Source organism: Orcinus orca, chromosome 12 (assembly GCF_937001465.1).
Source record: "Orcinus orca chromosome 12, mOrcOrc1.1, whole genome shotgun sequence".
Lineage (NCBI taxonomy): Eukaryota > Metazoa > Chordata > Mammalia > Artiodactyla > Delphinidae > Orcinus > Orcinus orca.
The window spans coordinates 71478016-71501136 of record NC_064570.1 but is presented as its reverse complement, the minus strand read 5'-3'; the positions used below and the strand labels follow the sequence as shown (position 1 = coordinate 71501136).

Below are 23121 nucleotides of genomic sequence, written 5' to 3'. Positions count from 1 at the left end.
ACTGCAGTAATATGCAATTAAAGTGAAACTTTCATCTAGGCTACCTTGAAAACAAGCTTGTTAACAGCAGCTTGTCATGATGGTAATTTCCCACAGTCTCCTTGATACTTAAAAAACTGTAATGTCTCAGTATGAAGGGTCTTCCTTTAACACGTGGGATGGCCACACACAATTAAGAGGAATTATTATAAATGGCATCATATAATTGATAAAGACATAAACGTGAGGAATCTACTTCCATACAGAATGCAGAGTTCATCTGAAAGAAGGAAACTCATGGTTTTTCTTATTTAATCTTTCCCACTCGTCTTCTCGTATCTTCCAAACATTTTAAAAATTTATAGCTTAATCATAAAAATGAAAGTCAAAATACATAAAACATAAAGTACTAGTGTAGAAATTTAGATTAAAATATAATTTTAGGGCTTCCCTGGTGGCACAGTGGTTGAGAGTCCACCTGCCGATGCAGGGGACGCGGGTTCGTGCCCCGGTCCGGGAAGATCCCACGTGCCACGGAGCGGCTGGGCCCGTGAGCCATGGCCGCTGAGCCTGCGCGTCCGGAGCCTGTGCTCCGCAACGGGAGAGGCCACAACGGTGAGAGGTCCGCGTACCGCAAAAAAAAAAAAAAAAAAAAAAAAAGTATATATATATATATATATATATATATATATAATTTTACTTTAACCATATTAAATATACCTATACCATAGATTTATATTATGTGCTTACCATTTATCTTTTAAAAATATAGAAGGCTATAGCACTAGAATTTGGGGGGAGATTCTTATACATATTTATATATACACATTAGAATATATACATACATTTTATCTAATATATATTATCTAATACACACACACATATACACACTGAAAAGCAGTGGAGATCAAAGGAAATATGAATGGTTATGATTTTACTAAAGGTAAAGATACATACAGAGAAAGAGTTGGGGGAGAGGAGGACAGCTAGAGACAGTAAAGTACTATAATTTTAAATAAACCTAAAGGTAAAGGGATTTGTGTTTATGGTGAAAGATGAGATACTTACATCATTTAAACAGATAACAGCTTAACCTCGATATTTGACAAACCTCCTTAATCTCCCGCAAATTAGAAAATAGTTCCATAAACTAGCTGACAACCTAAGGGCTGCGGACTGCTGCGTGTTTCCTAGAGTGGCTCAGTTCTCATTACAAAAATTAAATGAGTTCTAAATGAAATTTAACACACAATGCTTTTGTTCCTACCAATAATCAGATGTTAAAATGAAGGTTCTCTGGCAATGATTTTCTTAACTTTTTAAATCACATCAGTATTGACTTGCCATCCAGGGAATGATTTCTCACAAGGGCCAAGTCAATGGCACTGACTTTCTTTTAAAATAAGGTAAACCACCTGTTCTCCGCAGTGAGAGGAAAGGGCCTTCCCCCTCCAGCAACTTTGAGCTCAGGAGCTGCCTGACCTCGCTCGTTAAGCATCAACTTGGAACCTGCAGCCAGAGCTTTATTTCCGCGCTTGGGCTCCTCCAGTCCCCCTTTTGCCTTGATGGCATCTGACTGTATGACACCAGCAGAAGTCTAGACTATGGGCAGATACAGGAAAATACCTGGACCTATCAGGACAGTATGTATCCTGAAGGCAAAGAACCCATTTAACATAAATCAGACTGTGGGGATAAAATGTACGTGGATTATGGAATATTGTCCTAAAAGCAAGGAAGGAGGGCATTTTGGTTTGTAAAACGGTAACACTCCCAAGTCTACGCGGGAAGAAGTCCTCTTCCCCTTCTTCCTCCCGCCACCTCCCCCCCCCACCCCAGCCGTGGCTGTTTTGGTTTAAGGCCGCCACATGCTTTTTCCATAACAAAAGAGCAGAGCCGGATGATTAAGGCAACTGAAAATCATGGATTTTGGTCTTTAGAACTGTCTGTCACATGCCCTGAATGAACGAAAGATTGGAGAAAGCAGTTTCTAAACCGACCTCTAAATGAGCATTTAATTTGAAAGATATATTACCATTTTTAAATGGTTCTCGGGAGAAAGACAGCGCGTCTCCACTGGGGCTACTTCAGGTCTCGGCTGCTGTAAATCACGTCTTAAATTCACCAAGAAGAAACAGTCTCCAGTGAAACAGTCATTCTCTTGTGGATGAAGTGGCTTATTAGCAAAGGGGTTGGGGTGACAGCACCACTCGTCAACCAGAGCACCCCAGTTTTCGTGTGGCAGGGGGAGCACCCTGAGGAGCTTCCTAGTGGAGAGAGGAAAACAATGTTTTACAGGACAAAATGGAACTGTGACATGCTCTTAATTAAATCAGCACAAAGGATGAGAGAAACTCATTAACCACATTACTTGCAGTGTTATTTTTTCCCCCATGGCACCAGTAACATATACTCACTATAGACAATTTTGAAAACGCAGGGAGGTATAGAGCAAATAAAAACCATCCTTGGATAGACCTAGAGATTGTCATACTGAGTGAAGTCAGACTTACTTCACTTATTCCTAAGACAAATATCATATGATATCGCTTATATGTGGAATCTAAAAAAAAGGTCACAGGGCTTCCCTGGTGGCACAGTGGTTGAGAGTCTGCCTGCCGATGCAGGGGACACGGGTTCGTGCCCCGGTCCGGGAAGATCCCACATGCCACGGAGCGGCTGGGCCCGTGAGCCATGGCCGCTGAGCCTGCGCATCTGGAGCCTGTGCTCCGCAACGGGAAAGGCCACAGCAGTGAGAGGCCTGCGTACTGAAAAAAAAAATAATAAAATAAATAAATAAATAAATTTTAAAAAGGGCACAAATGAACTTATTTACAAAACAGAAGTAGATGTAGAAAACAAACTTATGGTTATCATAAGGGGGGGAGGGATAAATTGGGAGATTAGGACTGACATACACACACTACTACATATAAAACAGATAACTAATAAGGACCTACTGTATAGCACAGGGAACTCCACTCAATACTCTGTAATGGCCTATATAGGAAAAGATTCTAAAAAAAGAGTGGATATATGTATATGTATAACTGATTCGCCTTGCTGTACACCTGAAACTAACACAACACTGTAAATCAACTATACTCCAATAAAATTTTTTTAAAAAATCCTTTCTTTACCACCCAAAGTCAGGTAGCTATTTTTTTACATGACTGTATTTCTTTGCCAGCCTTTCAAGAGAGACAGCTGTATACAGGCACACAGTCTGGGATCAGAGGAAATACACAAACTGTATCTTGCTTTCATTGTTTTATTTATCTATGTCATGATACTTAATGACTCCATTCTATTCCATAGGTATGCCAAAACTTTTTAGGTCATTCCCTCACTGTTAGATATTTGGGTTTTGAGTATTTCATTATCAACAACCCTGTGATGAACAGTCCTAGAAAATTTGTATACAGATCTGATTATTTCCTTGGGAAAGAAATCTTGTAAGTGTGACATTACAAGCACAAATGATGCGCATTTTAAAAATTAATTAATTAATTTATTTTTGGCTGCGTTGGTTCTTCACTGGTTCTTTGTTGCTACGCGCGGGCTTTCTCTAGTTGTGGTGAGCAGGGGCTACTCTTCGTTGTGGTGCATGGGCTTCTCACCGCGGTGGCTTCTCTTGTTGCAGAGGACGGGCTCTAGGAGTGCGGGCTTCAGTAGCTGTGGCACGCGGGCTCAGTAGTTGTGGCGCATGGGCTTAGTTGCTCCACGGCATGTGGGATCCTCCCGGACCAGGGCTCGAACCCGTGTCCCCTGCATTGGCAGGCAGATTCGTAACCACTGCGCCACGAGGGAAGTCCCAATGTGCATCTTTTTAAAACTCAATTCCTATATTGACAAACTGCTTTCCAGAAAGGCTGTACCAATCTATAATTCTTCCACTTACTTTTTTCAGAATTGAATACTATCATTTTTCCATGTAATTGGTGAAAATGTTCTCAATACTGCTGTAACTGGCAATTCCTTAATTACCGGTAAGATTGAACTGGCTGTCATATTCATTCGCCACTGTGTTTCTTCTGTGAATTATGATCAATGGCCATTTTCCAGTGAGATGTTAGTATATGTTCTTATAAAATTGTACAAGTATATTCTATATTAAGAATATCAGTCCTTTGTCTAAAATCTGTGACAAATATTTTTCCAGTGTTATTGCCTCTAATTTGATTAACGTGTCTTAAATTTCAAATCCTCCAACCCTTTCTTCTGTGATTTCTCTCATTACTATTTTCTATAAACTTTCTATTTTGGTGTAATTTTACGTTTACAGAAAAGTTACAAAGGTGGTACAGATAGTTCTCATATATACTTCACCCAGCTTTCCCTAATGTTAACATCTTACATAACCAGTGAGGATTTGTCAAAACTACTTTCCACTAAAGTCCTCTTTTTCTGTTCCAGGATCCAATTCACAACACACTGCATTTAGTCATCATGTTTCCCTCATCTCCTCTGCCCTGTGGCAGTCTTTCCTTGTTTTTCAGGACATTGAGGTTTTTGAAAAGCCCTGGCCAGGTATTTTACAGAATATCCCTCACTTGAGTTTGTCTGGTATTTTCTCAAGATTAGACTGAGACTATGGGTTTGGGGGATGTCCACCACTGAGGTGACTTCTCATCACACCAAACCCAGAGAAGACACCGTATCAATATGACTTATTCCTGGGGATGTCAACCTTGATCACTCAGTTAAGGTGGCATCTGCAAGGTTCCTCCACTAGCAGAGCTCCTATTTCTGCCTTTGCACACTCTATTGTTTGGAAGTGAGTCATTAAATCCAGGCCACACTCAAGGGAAGAGAAATTAAGCTCCACTCTGTCATTATTATTTATGCTTAGAACATCCTTACAATTAAGTAGCCCCTTATATTTGCTCCCAGCTTTTGTTTCAATGGTTTCATTTTTTTCCTGTAGAAATATAGACACCTGAGACGTTTCCATGGTTTACCTCTATTTTAATCTAAATTGGGAAGATTTAATCTAAATTTACCTCTATTTTAATCTAAATTGGTCTAAGGGGAGAAGAAATGTGGGCAGGAGGATGAGGATATTTCAAAATAATTTATCCCCCCCCCAAAAAAAACAACCAGAATACAAACATGCTTCTGGTCTTCCTAATGCCTTTGAATCTCATGAAAGCTTAAAGCACCCTGAGTACTTGCTCACTTCTGCTCCAGTCGACTGGACCATTTGCCTGCTAAGGATCAACTGTATTTGATCACAGACCTGTGTATGCCACTTATGCATGTTTTTTTTAGTTACATAATTTAATCGAATACGTTAGTTTGTTACATGTTATTTTAGTTACATAATTTAATCAAACATGTAAACCAAGGATATATGAGTTGCTATTCCTCTGAAAACTAAACATTTCAGAGCAGAGGAAAGTCAGTTATTAAAAAACAAAATCACTGGTGGAATGTGGGAGATACAACTATAAAAAAAACTGAGGCGAGGGAAAAAGAATAAAAATCTAGAAGAATTCTGCAATCAGACTGCTTCAGTGTCTAACTTCTCATTCCACTTTAAAGAAACCTAAACTGGAAACTCTGGATAATGAATTTAGGATGGCATAAGTGAAGAACGCTAAGAGTCCACAGCAGCAGACTCATATTCAACAAAAAGATATTAGTTCCATACTAAAATACTAGTAGGTTAATGTACATTTGCCATGTTTTAAATGAAGATACTTAAGATGCAAATGTATCATTTTTAAATGATTCCCTCCCATGAACCCTTTTTCTTTGACTTCCCCAATCAACTCTGAGTCTCATAAAAGGGCAATTACAACATGGAAGAGGGTAGACATTTAATTTTAACTCCAGAGGACAGAAGTACGAACAAGAAAGGCTGATTTCAGTTTACTAGAAGCAAGAACATTCCCTTTTAAATTAGGAAATGCTGTACCACTAGCATCATTCAAATTGCTGAGTCTATGAAGAGATTAAGAATCGATTCTTTCAACATATACTTTCTAAAAGTCTACTACTAGGAGTCAGGCGTTCTGCTGACACAAAATATTAGTACATACAGTCCCTTTGTCAAGGTATTCACATTCTAGTGGGAAACATACATCTATGAACAAATACCAAAACCAGAATATAATAAATGCTCATAACAGAGCAGCAGTTCTAAATGCTTGGGAGTTGAGGGGGGAAAGGGAGGCGATGGCTCAGACCCCTTTGAAAATCCGATGAAAGTGTTAGCCCCTTTCTTCAAACATACATTCCCACCTGCACACAAAATCTGCATATTACTTTAGGGGATTCATGGACTCGCAAAACCAATCCATGAATTCAGGGCGACATGTACAAAGTGCTAGGGAAGTAGAGTGCCGCTGGACTTCAGAGAAGAGGTAACATCTGAGCAGACCTTTGAAGGATGAACAGGAGTTCTCCAGGCATTGAAAGGGACTAAGGGCATCACAGGTGTAGGAAACAATATGAAGACAGGCACCATATATGTTTAACTTGCCACTGGAGTCCCAGTGTCAGGCACAGTGCCTGACTCATAGTGTAAGCTCTTAAATAAACGAGCGTTGATAACTATAACATGTGAGGCCACTGGTTGGGTCTGCAGCATACTCAGATGGAAGGGTTAACAAATATTTTCCTTTGCTTGAGAATCCGACCTTCGGTTTAACCACCTAGACCTGTTACCCTGGAAGCCAGGTAGATGGTAGGCATTGATTACATTGCTAGGCAACACTGACTATGGTAAAAAGGATCCTTGATTGGTCTATTGCATCTGGACTAGGAAGACGTTTCAATGAGCTGTAAATATTAGATGAGGATGCCGTGCTTTAAACTTCCCTGAATGTAGGTCTTCGTGGGGAACACTAGAAACCATGCCAAAGGATTATCACAAGAGCTACTGGCTGTTTAGGGCATGAGGCTTCTTCTCAGGGTAGCTCCTGCACCTGCCAGATATGAATCTTGCACTTTGTACCTGGAACCGTGTCACATGGGGAGACAAGAGTCCCCAGAGGGGTATGTGACCTGTCATTTGCTTGAACTGCTGCAGGTCCTCTGCTGAGGGGAACTCCTGCCACTGCCCCGAAGGCGAGAAACGTGGCCAGTGGTAGTGTTGTGAGTCTGCACGTTTAGTTGAACTTAAGAAAACCTCAGGTGGGCACCACCCACACTTTATTCCATGTAATGCTTACTACAACTTTGTGAGATGAGAATTTCCATTCCCCTGTCACAGAGAAGGAAAGGGAGGCTCAGAAATGTTAAATAATCTCTACAAGTTCACAGAGTCAGAGCTGATGAAAAAAGGCAGGATCATAGCCCAGGTCTTCCAGACTCCAAACTAACTCTCTCCCTTGGAATATATTCCCTCTCCTGGTAACACAGAACGTCAGTAAAGGGGACAGGGAAGGTGGGATGGTACAGACGACATGGGGTGTGACACGTCAACCTAAGGGGCGGGAACCTGGTTCTACAGATAGTTGGGGAGCATCACAGAATTTAAGGTGCGGGAGTGATAGGTCGGATTTGAATTTTTAAAAAGATTAGGAGGAAGACAAACAAAGGTGCCTGTTTAGAGTAAGAGTTGGGCCTAAACAGGCTCCTAGATCTTCTCCATCACTAAGATTCTCTGTCCCTTGACATTCTGCACGTAGTGCCAATAAACAGATGCTCAATACAGTGTCAAAGGAAGCAATGTCAAAACCTCATACATGATCAGAAATGAAACTGCGCTGAGACTTAGAGAGATCTGGGAGCGTTGCTGCACATTCGCACACAACGTGATATTGCAGACTTAACTTGACCCTGTATCCCGGTGAATAAAAGCTATACTATACCCCATAGCTATCTACGTAAGACATCGAGCAAGAAAGAGCCTAATTCACAAGTCATTGCAAAGATAAAAGTGTTTTTACAGCCGAAAGAAATTTTCTGATGTTTTGAAAAAACATAAAACCTTTAAGAACAAAAGATGTATTTTAATCACAGCTCTCCTGAAAGTGTATCTATCGAAAACCCTGAAACTTTGATATGATCTACTTCCCAAGAGAACTTTCAAAAGAAAATAGATACCACATTTTTTTCAAGGTAGTTTTTACGTAAAAACCTGCTGAAGCTCAGAGAAAGAGTGAAATGATTTCTTGAACATTCTCTCAGCTTAAGATTCTACGATGAACAGCAACACATGCTTTAAATTAATTTAAATGTTTTAGTTATTTTTAACGTATCTTAAGCATAAGCTCTGGGGGAAAAAAACTTAAAATGCACAATTTTATTTTATTTATTTTTTTAAACTTGGTCAATGAGTATAAACAATTTTTAGTCTTTTAGTTCGTATTGCCAAATTGCCTTCAGAAAAAAAAATGATCAATTTAAAGATCTACCACTAATGTTGAAGAGTATCCATTTTACTACATTTAAAAATGCACAACTTTAATAAACGTTATTGATTGATGGTGTTTATTTAAAACTTAAACACAGACAAGAAAATGAAATGCCTTAACTTTCAAATCAACCATTAATCAGTGATATTAACAACGCTAATACAGAGATTTCACATTGGATTAGAACCAAGTGGGCAATAAGAATTTTAAGAAAAAGATCAAATATCTAAAGCTCAAAATATAGCCACTAGACTATAGATAAGCTGGCATTATTATTTATTCCAAAAGTTTGTACAATGTTACCAATAATTCAGTGTGTGCCTATTCTCTCTTTTCACCTCTTTGTTCTCTTTCACAGAAAAGTGACTATGCATAGGAGTAGTTGTTTTCAGACTACGATAATAGCTGGTCTGTCAAATGGACCAACCAACTAGTTGGATATTCTGACATCTCTTATGTTTCCGTTAAGTCCATTCTGCTTGTTACCTGCTAGAGTTTCAATGCCCTCATAGTTGCTGGGCTGACACCCAGCTCTGCCGGTGCAGGTGGAACCAGGAGGGCCTTTCCAGAGACCTTGGGAGACCTCTCCAACGACTGAAAATCAGGCTGATGTTTCAAAGTCTGGCCAACCGATATAATTCAAGTCTGACATGAATTTATTTCTAAAAGACATAACAAATTCCAAACACAACGACCATTCAGCTGTTTCTGAGACTGATCACAATGAACTAAATTTTATTATTATTGTTGCTTGATATTAGGGACTGTTAACAAGAGAATGATCAAAAATTGTATATGTTTGGACAATTTTTACAGAAAAACTCTGCTGAACTGGTAAGAATGCAAATTGGAGAATTTTATTGTAAAGAAACAAGGCATTATTCTCAAACAACCAAACAAATGGCTAGGAACGTGTGATTCTGAATGAAGGAAAAAAGACTGCTGTAATTAGCAGATTTCATGCACCCCGGTGCTAGTAAGTATTAAAAGCCATTAATGAGTCTTAATAGGTTAAACAGTCTTCTGCACCTATAATTTGCTTGACAAGAATCTTTTTCATTTAAAAAAAAAAGTAACAAGCATTAGTCTTGCACTATCCAAATAATCATGATTCACAGAACTCAAGGTGCAACTTTTCGAGGTTGACTAAGCACAGAATTTTCATGCTGGCAGGACTCTTACAGGTCTATCTAATTGAACCTCCGAATTTTGCAGATGAGGAAACTGAGAATCAAAGTGACTTGTTCCCAGATAAAAGGCTAGCCGCTAAGCAGATCTTAACTCGGCTCCATCGCTCCCAATACAAGAGCTCCTGCTAAGACAGACCACCATACTCCAAGATGCCTTCCTGAAAAGGACGCCGACAATGAGTTGATTACAGCACATACAAGCCTCCTTTGAAATACCTTTGGTTTTACTTTCTACTCAACAAGCACAGATGTCCTTACCACCTGCGTGGCACAGGTAACTGAGGGAGAAATGAGAAGACCACTGGGCTTGATGCAAACAGTCAGCATGACATCCTTCTGCAGACACAGGAGGAAGCATGTCTTTCCATCAAACAGAGAGCCACGGGGCCTGCTGCCTAAGAGTGAAATGGAAGCAAAGCCTTCCGTCGCCTACTAAGGATTTCTCCGCATTGCTCAAGAGGCCCCCAGGTGCCAGGCGCACATGTGTGATAGGCAAAGGCGTCCAGGGAAGCCTTGTGAAGTGAGCAAGGCCTAAGTCACGTCCACTGTGGACCTTCTCGCAAAGAAAAAGGGAGAGAGGGGGTCATTTCCCTGGCACCCCTCAAAAATAAGGAGTCCTGAATCAAAAAGGCCTGAAACACTGTACTAGATAATCTGCTAGCTTGCCAATAAGGCCAATTATGGAAAAGGGGGTGGAGGGAGGCTGGAGAGCCAACTAAAAAGAGCTTGTCGAGTATTTACTATTATATATGTTACAGCCTTAAAGGTAAGAGCCTTTATCCTCTTCACAAGTTAGGAAACTAGGCCGTCTTAACATCTACATAAGAAGAAGCTGAGGTGACGTGGACAAAGTTCCCCAGCCTGTGACGGTAAAGCTGGAGTTCAAACCCAGGTCCCATTCTCCCGCTCTGCCTCTCACCCCACGGCCTCCCGAAGGTCGGGATTCGGGAGAGTGCGTACAGCCTTCCAGTGTCAGCCTCTAAGCCCTCCGAGCTCTCAAGTCCAGGGTCATAAACAGGACTGACACCAAACAGAAGATGCAGTATCAGCCAATGATGAACGAGCACATCCTTCAGTCCAAGCACACCAGGGAAGTCCGTTACTCTAGTAAACTCGCTCCTCTGTGACTTCCAGGTCTCTCGCTGTTGTAGAGGCACACATGTTTCAGAAACTGCGTCTGAGAGTTAAACTAAAGCCAGAAATAGACTGAGAGAAGGAAAACTGTCCTGGTTAAACTCCAGGGTAACCTGGGATGCTCTGGACCTTCCAGGCTCAAGCGGGCCTATCCCTGACAGTGTGGCCACCTCAGCCTTAGGGAACCTGAGTGAGGACGTTCTCCCTCCCCTGCAGATTCAGAGTCACCCCGTGGCTTCCCCAAGATAATCACTCAGAGGGTGCCCTGCTCACAAGCCCCCCACTTACACCAGCATAACTTTCCACGATCTCATCTACCCGGGATGCTGCCAGGAATCAGAGAGCAAGCAAGAGAGGCTGATGGGGCTTCCCTGGTGGCGCAGTGGTTGAGAGTCCGCCCGCCGATGCAGGGGACACGGGTTCGTGCCCCGGTCCGGGAAGATCCCACATGCTGCGGAGCGGCTGGGCCCGTGAGCCATGGTCGCTGAGCCTGTGCGTCCGGAGCCTGTGCTAAGCACCCTAACGTTTACTCGAGTCAACCTGGCAAGAATTTATAGAGAATGCACTCTTCCTCGGGCAGCGAGCCTGCTGCTGGGGGCGGTGATGAGGAAGATGGTGATAAGAGTAAGAATTACAGCAGGAAATACCACATACTGAATGCTTACCAGTTACACTCATTCGCTCCTCCCCCAAACCCTATGGGGGTAGCTCTTATTGTTATCTATATTTTTGTAATAATAAAAAAAAGAAATGAAGGCACAGAGTGGTTAAGTAACTTCCCCAGGGTCACAGCTAGTAACTGGTGGACACAAACACAGACAGGCTGGCTTCCGGGTCTGTACTACCAGCCACTACACAACACTGCACCCTAAATACGAGTGAGGAGTAATATGCGTAGGACTATCCCGCACCCGAAGCCTACAGTTTAAGCGGGAAGACAGGCGAATAAACCTCCAAGGAGCACATAAGCCAGCCCAGGGTTCAGGAAAGGCTCCCAGCAGAGATCTGCTGAATCCCTCCATGGAGACCTGGAACACTGGGGGAGGAGGGGTCTCATGTACGTCTCCAAGGAAACCCGTCCAACAAAGAGCTCGAAATTCTTCCTTTAAATATTGTCAACAGGGACTTCCCTGGTGGCGCAGTGGTTGAGAGTCCGCCTGCCGATGCAGAGGACACGGGTTCAAGCCCTGGTCTGGGAAGATCCCACATACCACGGAGCAACTAAGCCCATATGCCACAACTACTGAGCCGGCGTGCCACAACTACTGAGCCTGCGTTCTAGAGCCTGTGAGCCACAACTACTGAAGGCTGTGCGCACCTAGAGCCCATGTTCCACAACAAGAGAAGCCACCGCAATGAAAAGCCCGTGCACTGCAACGAAGAGCAACCCTTGCTCGCCGCAACTAGAGAAAGCCTGCGAGCAGCAACAGAGACCCAACTCAGCCAAAAACACATAAAGTAAAAAAAATATGGTTAACGATAATAAGGGTTTGCTCTGTCTTTCCAGCCTATGAGTGATTAGAAAATTCAGAGAGCAGGGTTTGTGCCCAGGAAACAAAGAGGCTGACAGGAGGAGAGGATGGAAAAATAATTAAAAGAGACAACATGGGGATACAAAGAATACAGCAAAGGGCCCTTCCCCTCTCAATGGGGTAATCACAACACACCTCGAAGGCAGGTGACAGCATTAACCTAAGCATCAAGAGAAGGTTGATTTGTGCTTTATATGCTGTTTTAATAAGCAGGGAAACCGGAAATGGATTTTAGAAAGGCACTAATAGAAATAGTTCAAGTACAAAATTGTGCTGCAAAAGCTTCTGTTATTTAGAAAATTCACTTAATGTGGCAGAAGTTTATTCACCAGAATGATGGCTAAAACGTGTGACAGATGCCGTGTCTGTTTTCAGAGGAGAGGGGCCTATCTCTACCGGCTATTCCACCAAGATAAGCCTTCCTCCCTCAAAGCCAGCATCCTATTTTTCCCCTTTGTCAGCTGGAGAAAATCTAGCTGCTCCGTGATTGCTGGAGCGTTTGGGGGCTGGTCTGGTTCAAAGTGACATTGAGTCTGTGGCTCTCATTTGAAGGCCACAGACTGCTCCCTTGGCAGTTCCTTCAAAAATTCTGATAGAAAAAGAGAAAAGCCATTGCCAGGCACAGGATGAACCAGTGTTGACTGTGTTCCTTACCTGTTCCTCATGATGATTTCACCGCAGGACTGGCAATAAAACGTGCAACATTCTTGGGCTTGGGAGCTTTGATTAAACACTGAGATCAGTTCTAGAGGAAATCAAGGAAACAGCAAATCTTAGCGGTTTGGGACAAATCCATTACCATACTTAAGAGTTTAAGAGCCGCAATAAATTACCACCAATAAGCACTGTTTATGATCTACCCAGAAGTACCCATTTAGTTAGTATTATCTGATGACTCAAGCAGAAGCAAATATTGGGAAGCGTTTTCAAAAACAGATTTTGCTACATGTTTCAGTTAGGTATTGCCCTAAATGATCTGTGTCACATAGATAACTCGTTATTTCTCTCATTCTGCAAATACCAACATTAAGGATGAGAGAAAAGGAGCTATTTCCTCTGCTATGCTTAGGGACAGTTTTTCATCACTGTGACTGCTGGTAAACAGACTTCTTAAATTTAATTCGATTGAAACGAGGTTGATGTCCGCTCTGGCATCCTACCAGTACGTACAAACAAAATCAATCTTGAAATTGGTCTTTATTGGGCAGGTCCCGGGGAATGAAACGGCTCCTAAGAAGAGTTCCATCTTCCAAGAGTGAAACTCAATTTCTGATTAAAGCTCTGGGAAAACATATATGTCCCATAGTATACGAAAGAGCAGTATAAGACAGTATGTTTCCTTAGTTTCCATTATTTCATTCATGAAGGAAACTTTCATTTCCAAAAAATCCCGAAAAACAAAATCCAAACCTACAAAAATATTTGTCTATTAAAAAAAAGTCTGAAGAAATGAGGTTATATCCATTAGAATCAAGCAATTTGAATTTGGCTTATGTTACTTTATATTCTAAGATTAAAAAAAAATTGATGTGAGAAAAGTTTAAGCCTTAGAGTTAAAAATTCTTCTGTTTAATTTCTAGGACTGCCCTGTAGCACTAAAGTGAAACAAACAGTATTCTTTAGCTCTGAGCAGATAATAAGTAGACCTGGGTAAGACATCCAAAATGTTCTTTTCAGAACCAATAAACAAATTTTCAGTGACACACTGCCCTCTGCTGCTCACCCAGCATGATGCAGGCTCAGGTTCAAGTCAGAACCTTCTGATCCAGGGGCATCCTGGGAAGCGCTGCCACCTGGGGATGAATCCAATGCTGGTACTACATCAGATTTTACTGCAGCCAGTTCTGGGTCAAAGGTCACGTCTGACCTATGCATTCAAAACAGTGTAACAATATGTCTACTGTAGTCCTTAAAAGAGCATTCTTATAGTTGAAAAGTCAACTTTGTAAAAACCCTGAAACACAGATTGAATGCTATAAATGTTAAGACTCGCTTCCTACCACAGATTTTGATTCCAGTTTACATCAGTATGCACCTATTTGATATTTATTCATTCGGCAAATATTTATTCACCACCTATTATGCGGAAAGCACGAAAGCAATTAAATACTGAGGAATCTATTTTGCATACCCCTTCATGCACTGCAGAACAGGGCTTTGAATGTTTTTCCTTTTCAGACTGTTGAGTAAAATATGTGTTAAAAATGTAAAGAAATTGGAGACCCATGAATGCCAACAACAGATGCAAACCAACACACAGCAATTTATTTTTTCCAACAGTTAAAACTAGACAGTAATGTTTGCTGATTTAAATTTTTTAAAATGGCTCAAGTTTTGCTATTTAACTGTTATAGAATACGGGTAGGCAACATACCAATTCTGTCTCTGGAAGGTCTCTGTACCTCCTCATTATAGGACCTAAAATCATGGTCCCAGAAAACCAGCAGAAGATCTGAAAACGCTCCACTGTGGCTTTCACGCCTGCCTTTCTCCAGTTTCCTGATGTGACCCAAGATTCCTGCTCTGGGTACTGTTCAGCATCGCTAAAGACAGGTGATGACATCACAGGAGCCAGACTCCCAAGGCTTCTTCCCTGAAACAACACTTCCCCTGCCCATCATGTGGTACCCTCAGAGCATCTATCTCCCATCTTGATGGCCCCATTCTTCTTTCCATGGTTATTCCAACAGTCATTCTTAGGTTTATCCTATGCCACTTCAGCCCCAGGACATTTCTTTCCTCAAACCAACCCTGATCAACTCAGACTAGTTATTCACTAATCCAGCACTTAAGCACAATCATTCTCCAACAAAAAAGGAACGGAGCTCCCTCTACTTCTCTTTCCTTTCAAAAGCCAGGATAGAGATGCGAGGGAACACCTGACAACTCCTAAGCAGCTCTTCAGTACAATCCTGTTGACCGCCCTTGGGGCTGCATGGAGAAATGCAGATGAAAGCCTTCGCATCCATGAGGCAACAGGGAAATCAAGTGCATCTATAAGAACTATAATCCTTCTCTGAGAACGAGTATCACATCCAGCTGTTACAGCCTCCGTTTCCCCTTTTGACATCATTTTTAATCCTCCGAAGCATATCATTCACATGGCAAAGAGGCAATGAACCAGTGAGGTCATTCGATAAATTATTGCGGGAAACATTTCTACTGCCTTTCTGAATCAACGTGCCAACAACAAAATATTGGAAGTATCACAGGCATAGCAACAATCAAAGTCGAATGATGCATCAAACTCAATTTCAGAATCTGTATGTACTGCTCCCTCTAGTTAGAAATGTCCCGGACATCCCTGGCGGCGCGGTGGTTAATAATCTGCCTGCCAATTCAGGGGACACGGGTTCGAGCCCTGGTCCGGGAAGATCCCACATGCCGCGGAGCAACTAACCCCGTGTGCCACAACTACTCAACCCGCGCGCCTAGAGCCCGTGCTCCGCAACAAGAGAAGCCACGACAATGAGAAGCCCATGTACCACAACGAAGAATAGCCCCCGCCAGCCGCAACTAGAGAAAGCCCGCGCTCAGCAATGAAGACCCAACACAGCCAAAAATAAATTAATTAAATTAATTAATTAAATGTCCCTAATGGATGCGATCATTTCCATCATTCAGTTCTCTGGTCAAACAATGCTTTCTCAGAGTGGCCTTCCCTGACCCTCATCTGCCCCTAGTCACGCCCTATTCCATTACTCTGCTTTACTTTGCCCACAGCACTTACCTCTGTATCCAAATAACTTGTGTGTTCATTACCTGTTCCCACTGATTAGAATCTTAAGCCCCATGAGGGCAGAGACCTTCCTAGCTTGCCCACCTCTGTACCCCAGCACCTAGATCAATGAGCTAATATTTGTTGAATGAATGAATTTCTACGTAATGCTTTAATATCAACCAGGTCTTGCACGATTGCCATCTGATTTCATCTTCCTATCAACTCTGTGAGCCAGGTTTTTTACAATTAAAGAAACAAAGCAGAGAGTATGTGGGAAATCTCTGTACCTTCTGCTCGATTTTGCTGTGAACCTAAAACTGCTCTAAAAAAAAAAAAGTGCAGGCTACTAGGAAAACAAAACAAAACACTTTAAAAAAAACCCCAAAGAAACAAAGCCTCAGAAAGGTTAAGTAACATGTTCAATTACATGCAGCTAATAATGGGCAGAGCTGGCAAAAAACACATCTTCTGGACCCCCAGCTCATTCTATGCAGCTGATGAGCAGTGATTTTCACCTGGGAAAAGTTCAACCTTTCAAAGGAAAAAAAAAAATCACCTTTGATTTATAATGAAAAAACAAATGCAGAAACAGGACCGCCAGCACTACTCACTTGTGCAGAATTCCGCCCGCGCCTGCAGCCGCAGGTGCAGCCCGTCCCCGGCCACGTGCCGCAGCCCACGGCAGGAGGACGGGACAAGCCTGACCCCTGCTGGCAGCCAGAGCTCCGTGCAGCCGCCAGGGCTTTTCACCCGGAGCGAGGTCGGCGTTATGCAAACATCCATGGGCAGACCTCCTTCGTCTGGAACGCTGGGAATTAAAAATAACACACAAGAAATTATTTCTCATTGATGAAAGCCACATTATGAAAGAAACAAAAACGGCCAAGGAGCTCTCTGTTCCTCTTCAATAAGGGCCCTGAATTTAGTCACTGCCCTGGAAAAACAGCAGTGAACTGGTCGTAAAGGAAACTAATCTATACTAGGTTTAGATGAGGTCAGAGAGTACTTTTCGCTGTCATCGTTAACAAGAAAGTTCAGAGACATATTTTTCATTCTTGCTTCTTCGTTTTTTATGGTAACGATGCATTTTTAAGCATGTACTCTTTCCCACTGCCAATGATCCTGAGTGCCGGCTCTCTCCTCTACCTCAGTGCTTCCTCCATCTACTCCAGCCCGGACCTCCCCCTGGGCTGCTCCAGGATCTGCCGCACAGCCTGCTACTTCGCTTCCCCACCCCGACTCTTCCCTCCCACCAGTCTCCCTGACTTCAGCTTCTGCAAACCAGCACAATGGAATGCTAGTCTGTCATGCACCACGCACTTGCTCATCAAAGTTTTTTTTTTTTTTTTTGCGGTACGCGGGCCTCTCACTGTTGTGGCCTCTCCCGTTGCGGAGCACAGGCTCCGGACGCGCAGGCTCAGCGGCCATGGCTCACGGGCCCAGCCGCTCCGCGGCATGTGGGATCCTCCCGGACCAGGGCACGAAGCCGTGTCCCTGCATCGGTGGGCGGGCTCTCAACCACTGTGCCGCCAGGGAAGCCCCATCAAAGTATTTTTGGCCAGAGAATTCAACAAGGCAGCGTAAGACGGTGGCTTATTCACCTTTGCGTCCCTTGATCCTAGCATGATTTCGACCTTCATTCACTCACTCAACACACCTTTTTTGAGTTCTACCATGTGCCAGGTACTGGGAATACAACAATTAACAAGATATTTCCTCTGCACCCCACACCCCCAAGCAGGGGACAGGCTAGTAAACAGGAATGATCAAGGGAGCATTAAAAGTACGTTGCACTTATTCATAATACAGGGGACTATGGAAGCACGTGGAGGGGGGCAGCGACTCTCCTAGGCCAAGCACTAAGTAAATGTTACGTGAATAATGAATGGATGAGTTAGTGACATATTCTTGCTTCTGAGACCAGCATTTCAATGTTTTACTTTACTTACAGTAAATTAGAGTAAAGCATTGGTATTTGATATACAGGATTTTGATAAGGAAGCCAGGATTACATAAAACAAAAGGTACAGGAGAAAAAAACTTTGTCGATTTTAAGAATAAACAAATAATGAAGAAAACAATCTAGTGATGTACGAATACCAGACATGAAAGGACTTACTAACCCAGTCCACGACAAACACAAATCACTTGGTGCAGGCAATACAGTAAAACACAGTTGCTGTCCACCAGGCACCAAAAGTACAGAAGGGTATGAAGACATATAGAGATGATACTCCTATGAAGTTGAAATATGCTCAGCATTGCACCAGAGGAGCAAAGCACCTGGATCCCCCTCTTAAGTGCTGACAGCAAGAGCAGGCCATCCACTCAGTGTCACTGAAGTGCAGAAGGTGGGCCATCCACTTGCATGTCATCCAAGTAGAGAGGTCATACCGTGTGTTCAGGTGTGAATCTTGGTCAGGCCTCCTCTTTTTGCCTTAGAAAATTTTAAAACTACTTTCTGGCTAGTTCCTATTAGAAGAGTGTAGATCTGCACTTAATTGGCAATACAGAATATCAAGAACGTGAGTCTTGGGACTTCCCTGGCGGTCCAGTGGTTAGGACTCCACGCTTTCACTGCTGAGGGCATGGGTTCGATCCCTGGTCAGGGAACTAAGTGTGCAACGTGGTCAAAAAATTTTTTTTTATTTAAATTTTTTTGACGTGGACCACTTTTAAAGTCTTTATTGAATTTGTTATAATACTGCTTCTGTTTTATGTTTTGGTTTTTTGGCAGCAAGGCATGTGGGATCTTAGCTCCCCAATGACCAGGGATCAAACCCACACCCCTTGCATTGGAAGGTGAAGTCCTGACCACTGGACTTCCAGGGAAGTCCTCCAAAATTAAAAATTAAATTAAATTTTAAAAAAGAAATTATTAAAAAAACAAAACAAACCTGAGTCTTTTCCAGGGAAGACAGACTCAAACTCTTGAGTCAAAAGTCTAGTCTTCAGAAATGATGTTTAAGAAATAATAATCCTCTAAAGTAGATGTCAGAAAACTTCTTATATAAGAGGTCAGATGGTAAACATTTCAGGTTTTATAGACCATATATGGTCTCTGAGGCATAGTCTACTTTTTTTTCTTCCTAATGACCCTTTGAAAAATATAAAATCCATTCTTAGCTCATAGACTGTAACAAAACAGGCCGTAGCTTAGATCTGGCCCCTAGGCTGTAGTTTGCCAACCACTGCTCTAAAGATACACAATTTGTTCAGTTTGGTACTTCAGTGATTTTCAAACTAGACTGTGCACTTGGCACTTGGAAGCGTCTCAAGGGAAACCACTGGGTTCCTAAGTCCCCTGCTTGCCCACCTCTACCATACCACGCTTTCCTCTCTTCCTCTTCCTGAAAAATGCAGCCAATTACATACGGCAAAGCAAGATAGGTATCTTCGAAAGGGTGGAAGAACCACTGAAGCCTGGGGTAGATATGAGAAACCCAGCAGGGTGAGGAGGGCCACCAAGCAAGGACGTCAGGTTCCAAGAGGAGAAAGGAGGGAATGTGAGCAGCAGGTGGGGGTCGGCTCAGCATGGAGTTTCAGAGCCTGTCTTAGTCTGCTCAGGTGCCTATAACAAAACACCACACAATGGGTGGCTTAAACAACGGACATTTATTTCTCCTAGTTCTGGAGGCTGGGAAGTCCAAGATCAAGATGCTAGCAGTTCTTGGGGAGGACTCCCTTCCTGGCTTGCAGATGGCTGCCTTCTCACTGTATCCTCACATGGCAGAGAGAGGAAGCCCTGGTGTCTCTTCCCATAAGGACACTAATCCCATCATAGTGGCTCCACACTCATGACCTCATTGAAACTTAATTATCTCCCAAAGCCCCATCTCCTAATACCACCACGGGGTAGAACTTTAACATATGATTTTTTTTTTTTTTTTAGCGGTACGCAGGCCTCTCACTGTTGTGGCCTCTCCCGTTGCGGAGCACAGGCTCCGGACGCGCAGGCTCAGCGGCCATGGCTCACGGGCCCAGCCGCTCCGCGGCATGTGGGATCTTCCCGGACCGGGGCACGAACCCGCGTCCCCTGCATCAGCGGGCGGACTCTCAACCACTGCGCCACCAGGGAAGCCCTAACATATGAATTTTGAGGGAAAAGAAACATTCAGTCCGTAACAGAGCCCAAGCACGTGAGGAGAGTGTCGACACTGAGAGGAGGGAAGGGAAGTGGCAAAGGATGCCAGAGGAAGATTAATTGCATAGAGTGGAGCTGACCAAGTAAATACATGTCATGAGGATAATGGAATCCAGGATTCTCACCGTGGGAGAACAGCTACAAAGAGGGAAAGGGAGAAAACCAGAATGGATCCTATGGTGGTAGACTAGAATCTAAAATACCTGGGTGAAGTCATGGTTTCCAATGCATATAAATAGATACGGTAATATATATAGATATATATGTATGTATATTATGATATATTTAGAAACACACAATATACATGCATACATAAACACAATACATATGTCATACACACACACTCTAGTTCTGTCTACTAGTGGGTCTGGGAGAAGTGACACGCCAATAGTAATGAGTACACTCTGTGCCCAGATCTTGGTTTCTAAAGGTCATTTTCCACTTAAAAACAAAATGAACAAAAATGAAACAAAACACGTTCCTTGGAAAAATAACTACATCCAGGGCTGGGACAGGAAAAGAATGAGATGAGCCTGAGCCTGGCATATCTTGCTGTGCAACTAAGTAAAGAAGAAATCAAAGAATGTCAAAACAAACAAACAAAAAACCAAAAAAGCACAGAAATCATCTTGAAGGGACTCTCCCTGGCCACATCTGGTTATAATTTGAGAAAAAAAGTAACCCACTGAATGAAACAGAGCTATGGGTCCATACTGATATGAATAAATGAATGACTATACTTCAATTTAAAATAATAATAAATAAATGAGTAAAAGGAAAGTATGATGAGGAACAGGGCATTTACACAGTCTCAATTAATACTTATTGATAATGAAAAGAATTATTAATACAATTAATATTTATTGATAATGAAAATAAAGGGCAATTTATGGTGGAGAAGCCTGGCAGATACCACCCTATTTAAGTTCTCAAAGTTAACGTGAACTTGAATGGAACAAATCAAAATCATGTGCCACCTGAGAGGATGCGATGAGAACACAGCGTCAATTTTGTGATATTCCTGCCAAAGATGTATAACCTGAACGTAATCTTGAGGAGACATAAGACAAAACCAAATGGAGGAATATTCTACAAAATAACTGGGCTGTAATCTTCGAAAGTGTCAGTCAAGGAAACTGAGGACCTCTTCCAGATTGAAAAACGAAGGACACATGAGGATGAAATGCATGATTCTGCACTGGATTCCTTTGTATTACAGATGTTAAGTAGACAACTGGAAACACTTGAATAAGGTCTGAGTATAAGATGGCAGTAACATATTTCCCAATTTTGAGTGTTGCATGCTGGTTTTGTAGGAGAACGTCTTTATTTGTAGGAAATCCACAGTAACGTATTCAGGAGTGACAGCAACTTACTCTCAAGTTTGAGATTATTCCAAAACAAAGTTTTTGAGACCCTAACTGCCCACACTTTTTATATGTGAGGCTTTTGTCACTATTCTCTTGTAATCTTCAGGTGGCACACCCTGCTCGGAACTATCTAATAACCTCACATCTCAACTCTGAGTCCGAGCTAAGGTCCTTTCAATGGTCTCTAAGACCCAGTAATATACTAGAGGCAATTGTTAACATTCCAGGCATTTTGCAAGCCAGTTGACCTCACTTTGGTAGTTTGATATCATCTATGGTGAAAGTATTCCCACCACAGGAATCAGTAAGTGCTGCAAATCAGGAAGAATGTTTTTGTCTGTCTGGTTTTCCTGGAGAGCAGGTCATTGAACATTTTCCAGCACACCACTGCAAGACCCTTTACTATGTGCTTCACCAGCCCACCTACATCTCTCTGAACTAGGCACCACCTCATACGTTCTGTTCTCTCACAGGGCAACAGTCTTCCACTGGGAATAATACAGTCCCAGACCTCACCCCTTTCAGTTTATTGCTCCACTGTTGCTTTCTCATTCAGAATAAGGGGTTGGAATTTTTTTCCCTACCCCCTTTTCTGTTTTATTTTCTGCTAGGTACATATCTCTATTCACTACAACATATATAAATATTTGTGTATTTTCTGCCTCCCTCTTGCCACCATTAAACTGTAAACTCAATGAAAGCAAGTATTTTTGTCTTTGCTTTGTTGGTGGTGTTCACAGCCATATAATCAGCACCTAGAATCTGAGTTTTGGGCCCTAGAATAGGAACTCAGTAAACGTCTGTGAATTTAATAAATGAATGGCCAAGGTTTATCCCAGGAATGCTAAGATGGCTTAATATAAATAGACTGTTTCTAATGCAATTCACAGAAGTAAAGACTAAAGGAAAAAATATGACCATCACAATACAGGTAGAAATCATTAAGGAAAACACAGTATCTATTCATGATGAAAACCCTTAGTAAACTAGGAATAGAAAGGAACTATGAGGCTTCCCTGGTGGCACAGTGGTTAGGAGTCTGCCTGCCAATGCAGGGTACGTGGGTTCAAGCCCTGGTCCGGGAGGATCCCACATGCTGTGGAGCAACTGGGCCCGTGCGCCACAACTACTGAGCCTGCACTCTAGAGCCCGCAAGCCACAACTGCTGAGCCCGCGTGCCACAACTGCTGAAGCCTGCGTGCCTAGAGCCCGAGCTCCACAACAAGAGAAGCCACCACAGTGAGAAGCCCGCACACCACAGGGAAGAGTAGCCCCCGCTCTCCGCAACCAGAGAAAGCTGTGAGCAGCAACGAAGACCCAACGCAGCCAAAAATAAATAAATAAATTTATTAAAACAAAAAGAAAGGAACTATGCAGTCTACCAAACAGATTCGCCAAAAGTCAACATCATCACACCCAATGATGAAATGCTAGAAGCAGTTCTTTTAAGATTAGGGGAAGAGGGCTTCCCTGGTGGCGCAGTGCTTGAGAGTCCGCCTGCCGATGCAGGGGACACGGGTTCGTGCCCTGGTCCGGGAAGACCCCACATGCCGCCGAGCGGCTAGGCCCATGAGCCATGGCCGCTGAGCCTGCACGTCCGGAGCCTGTGCTCCGCAGCGGGAGAGGCCACAACAGTGAGAGGCCCAAGTACCACAAAAAAAAAAAAAAAACACAAAGATTAGGGA

General features: G+C 42.7%; 1 protein-coding gene across 5 annotated transcripts in view; it reads right to left on the bottom strand.

The window, feature by feature from the left end:
* The window catches only part of UBE3D (ubiquitin protein ligase E3D), a 317055-nt gene that overhangs the window by 291127 nt on the left and 2807 nt on the right, over positions 1-23121 (bottom strand). For all 5 annotated transcript variants that reach the window (XM_033428545.2, XM_033428547.2, XM_033428546.2 and 2 more), the window contains exons 2-4: positions 16534-16730; positions 12856-12946; positions 2015-2246 (exon numbers count right to left, since the gene is read on the bottom strand). In XM_033428545.2, the coding sequence (XP_033284436.1) occupies positions 2015-2246; positions 12856-12946; positions 16534-16730 (520 nt within the window). The remainder of the gene's footprint in view (positions 1-2014; positions 2247-12855; positions 12947-16533; positions 16731-23121) is intronic.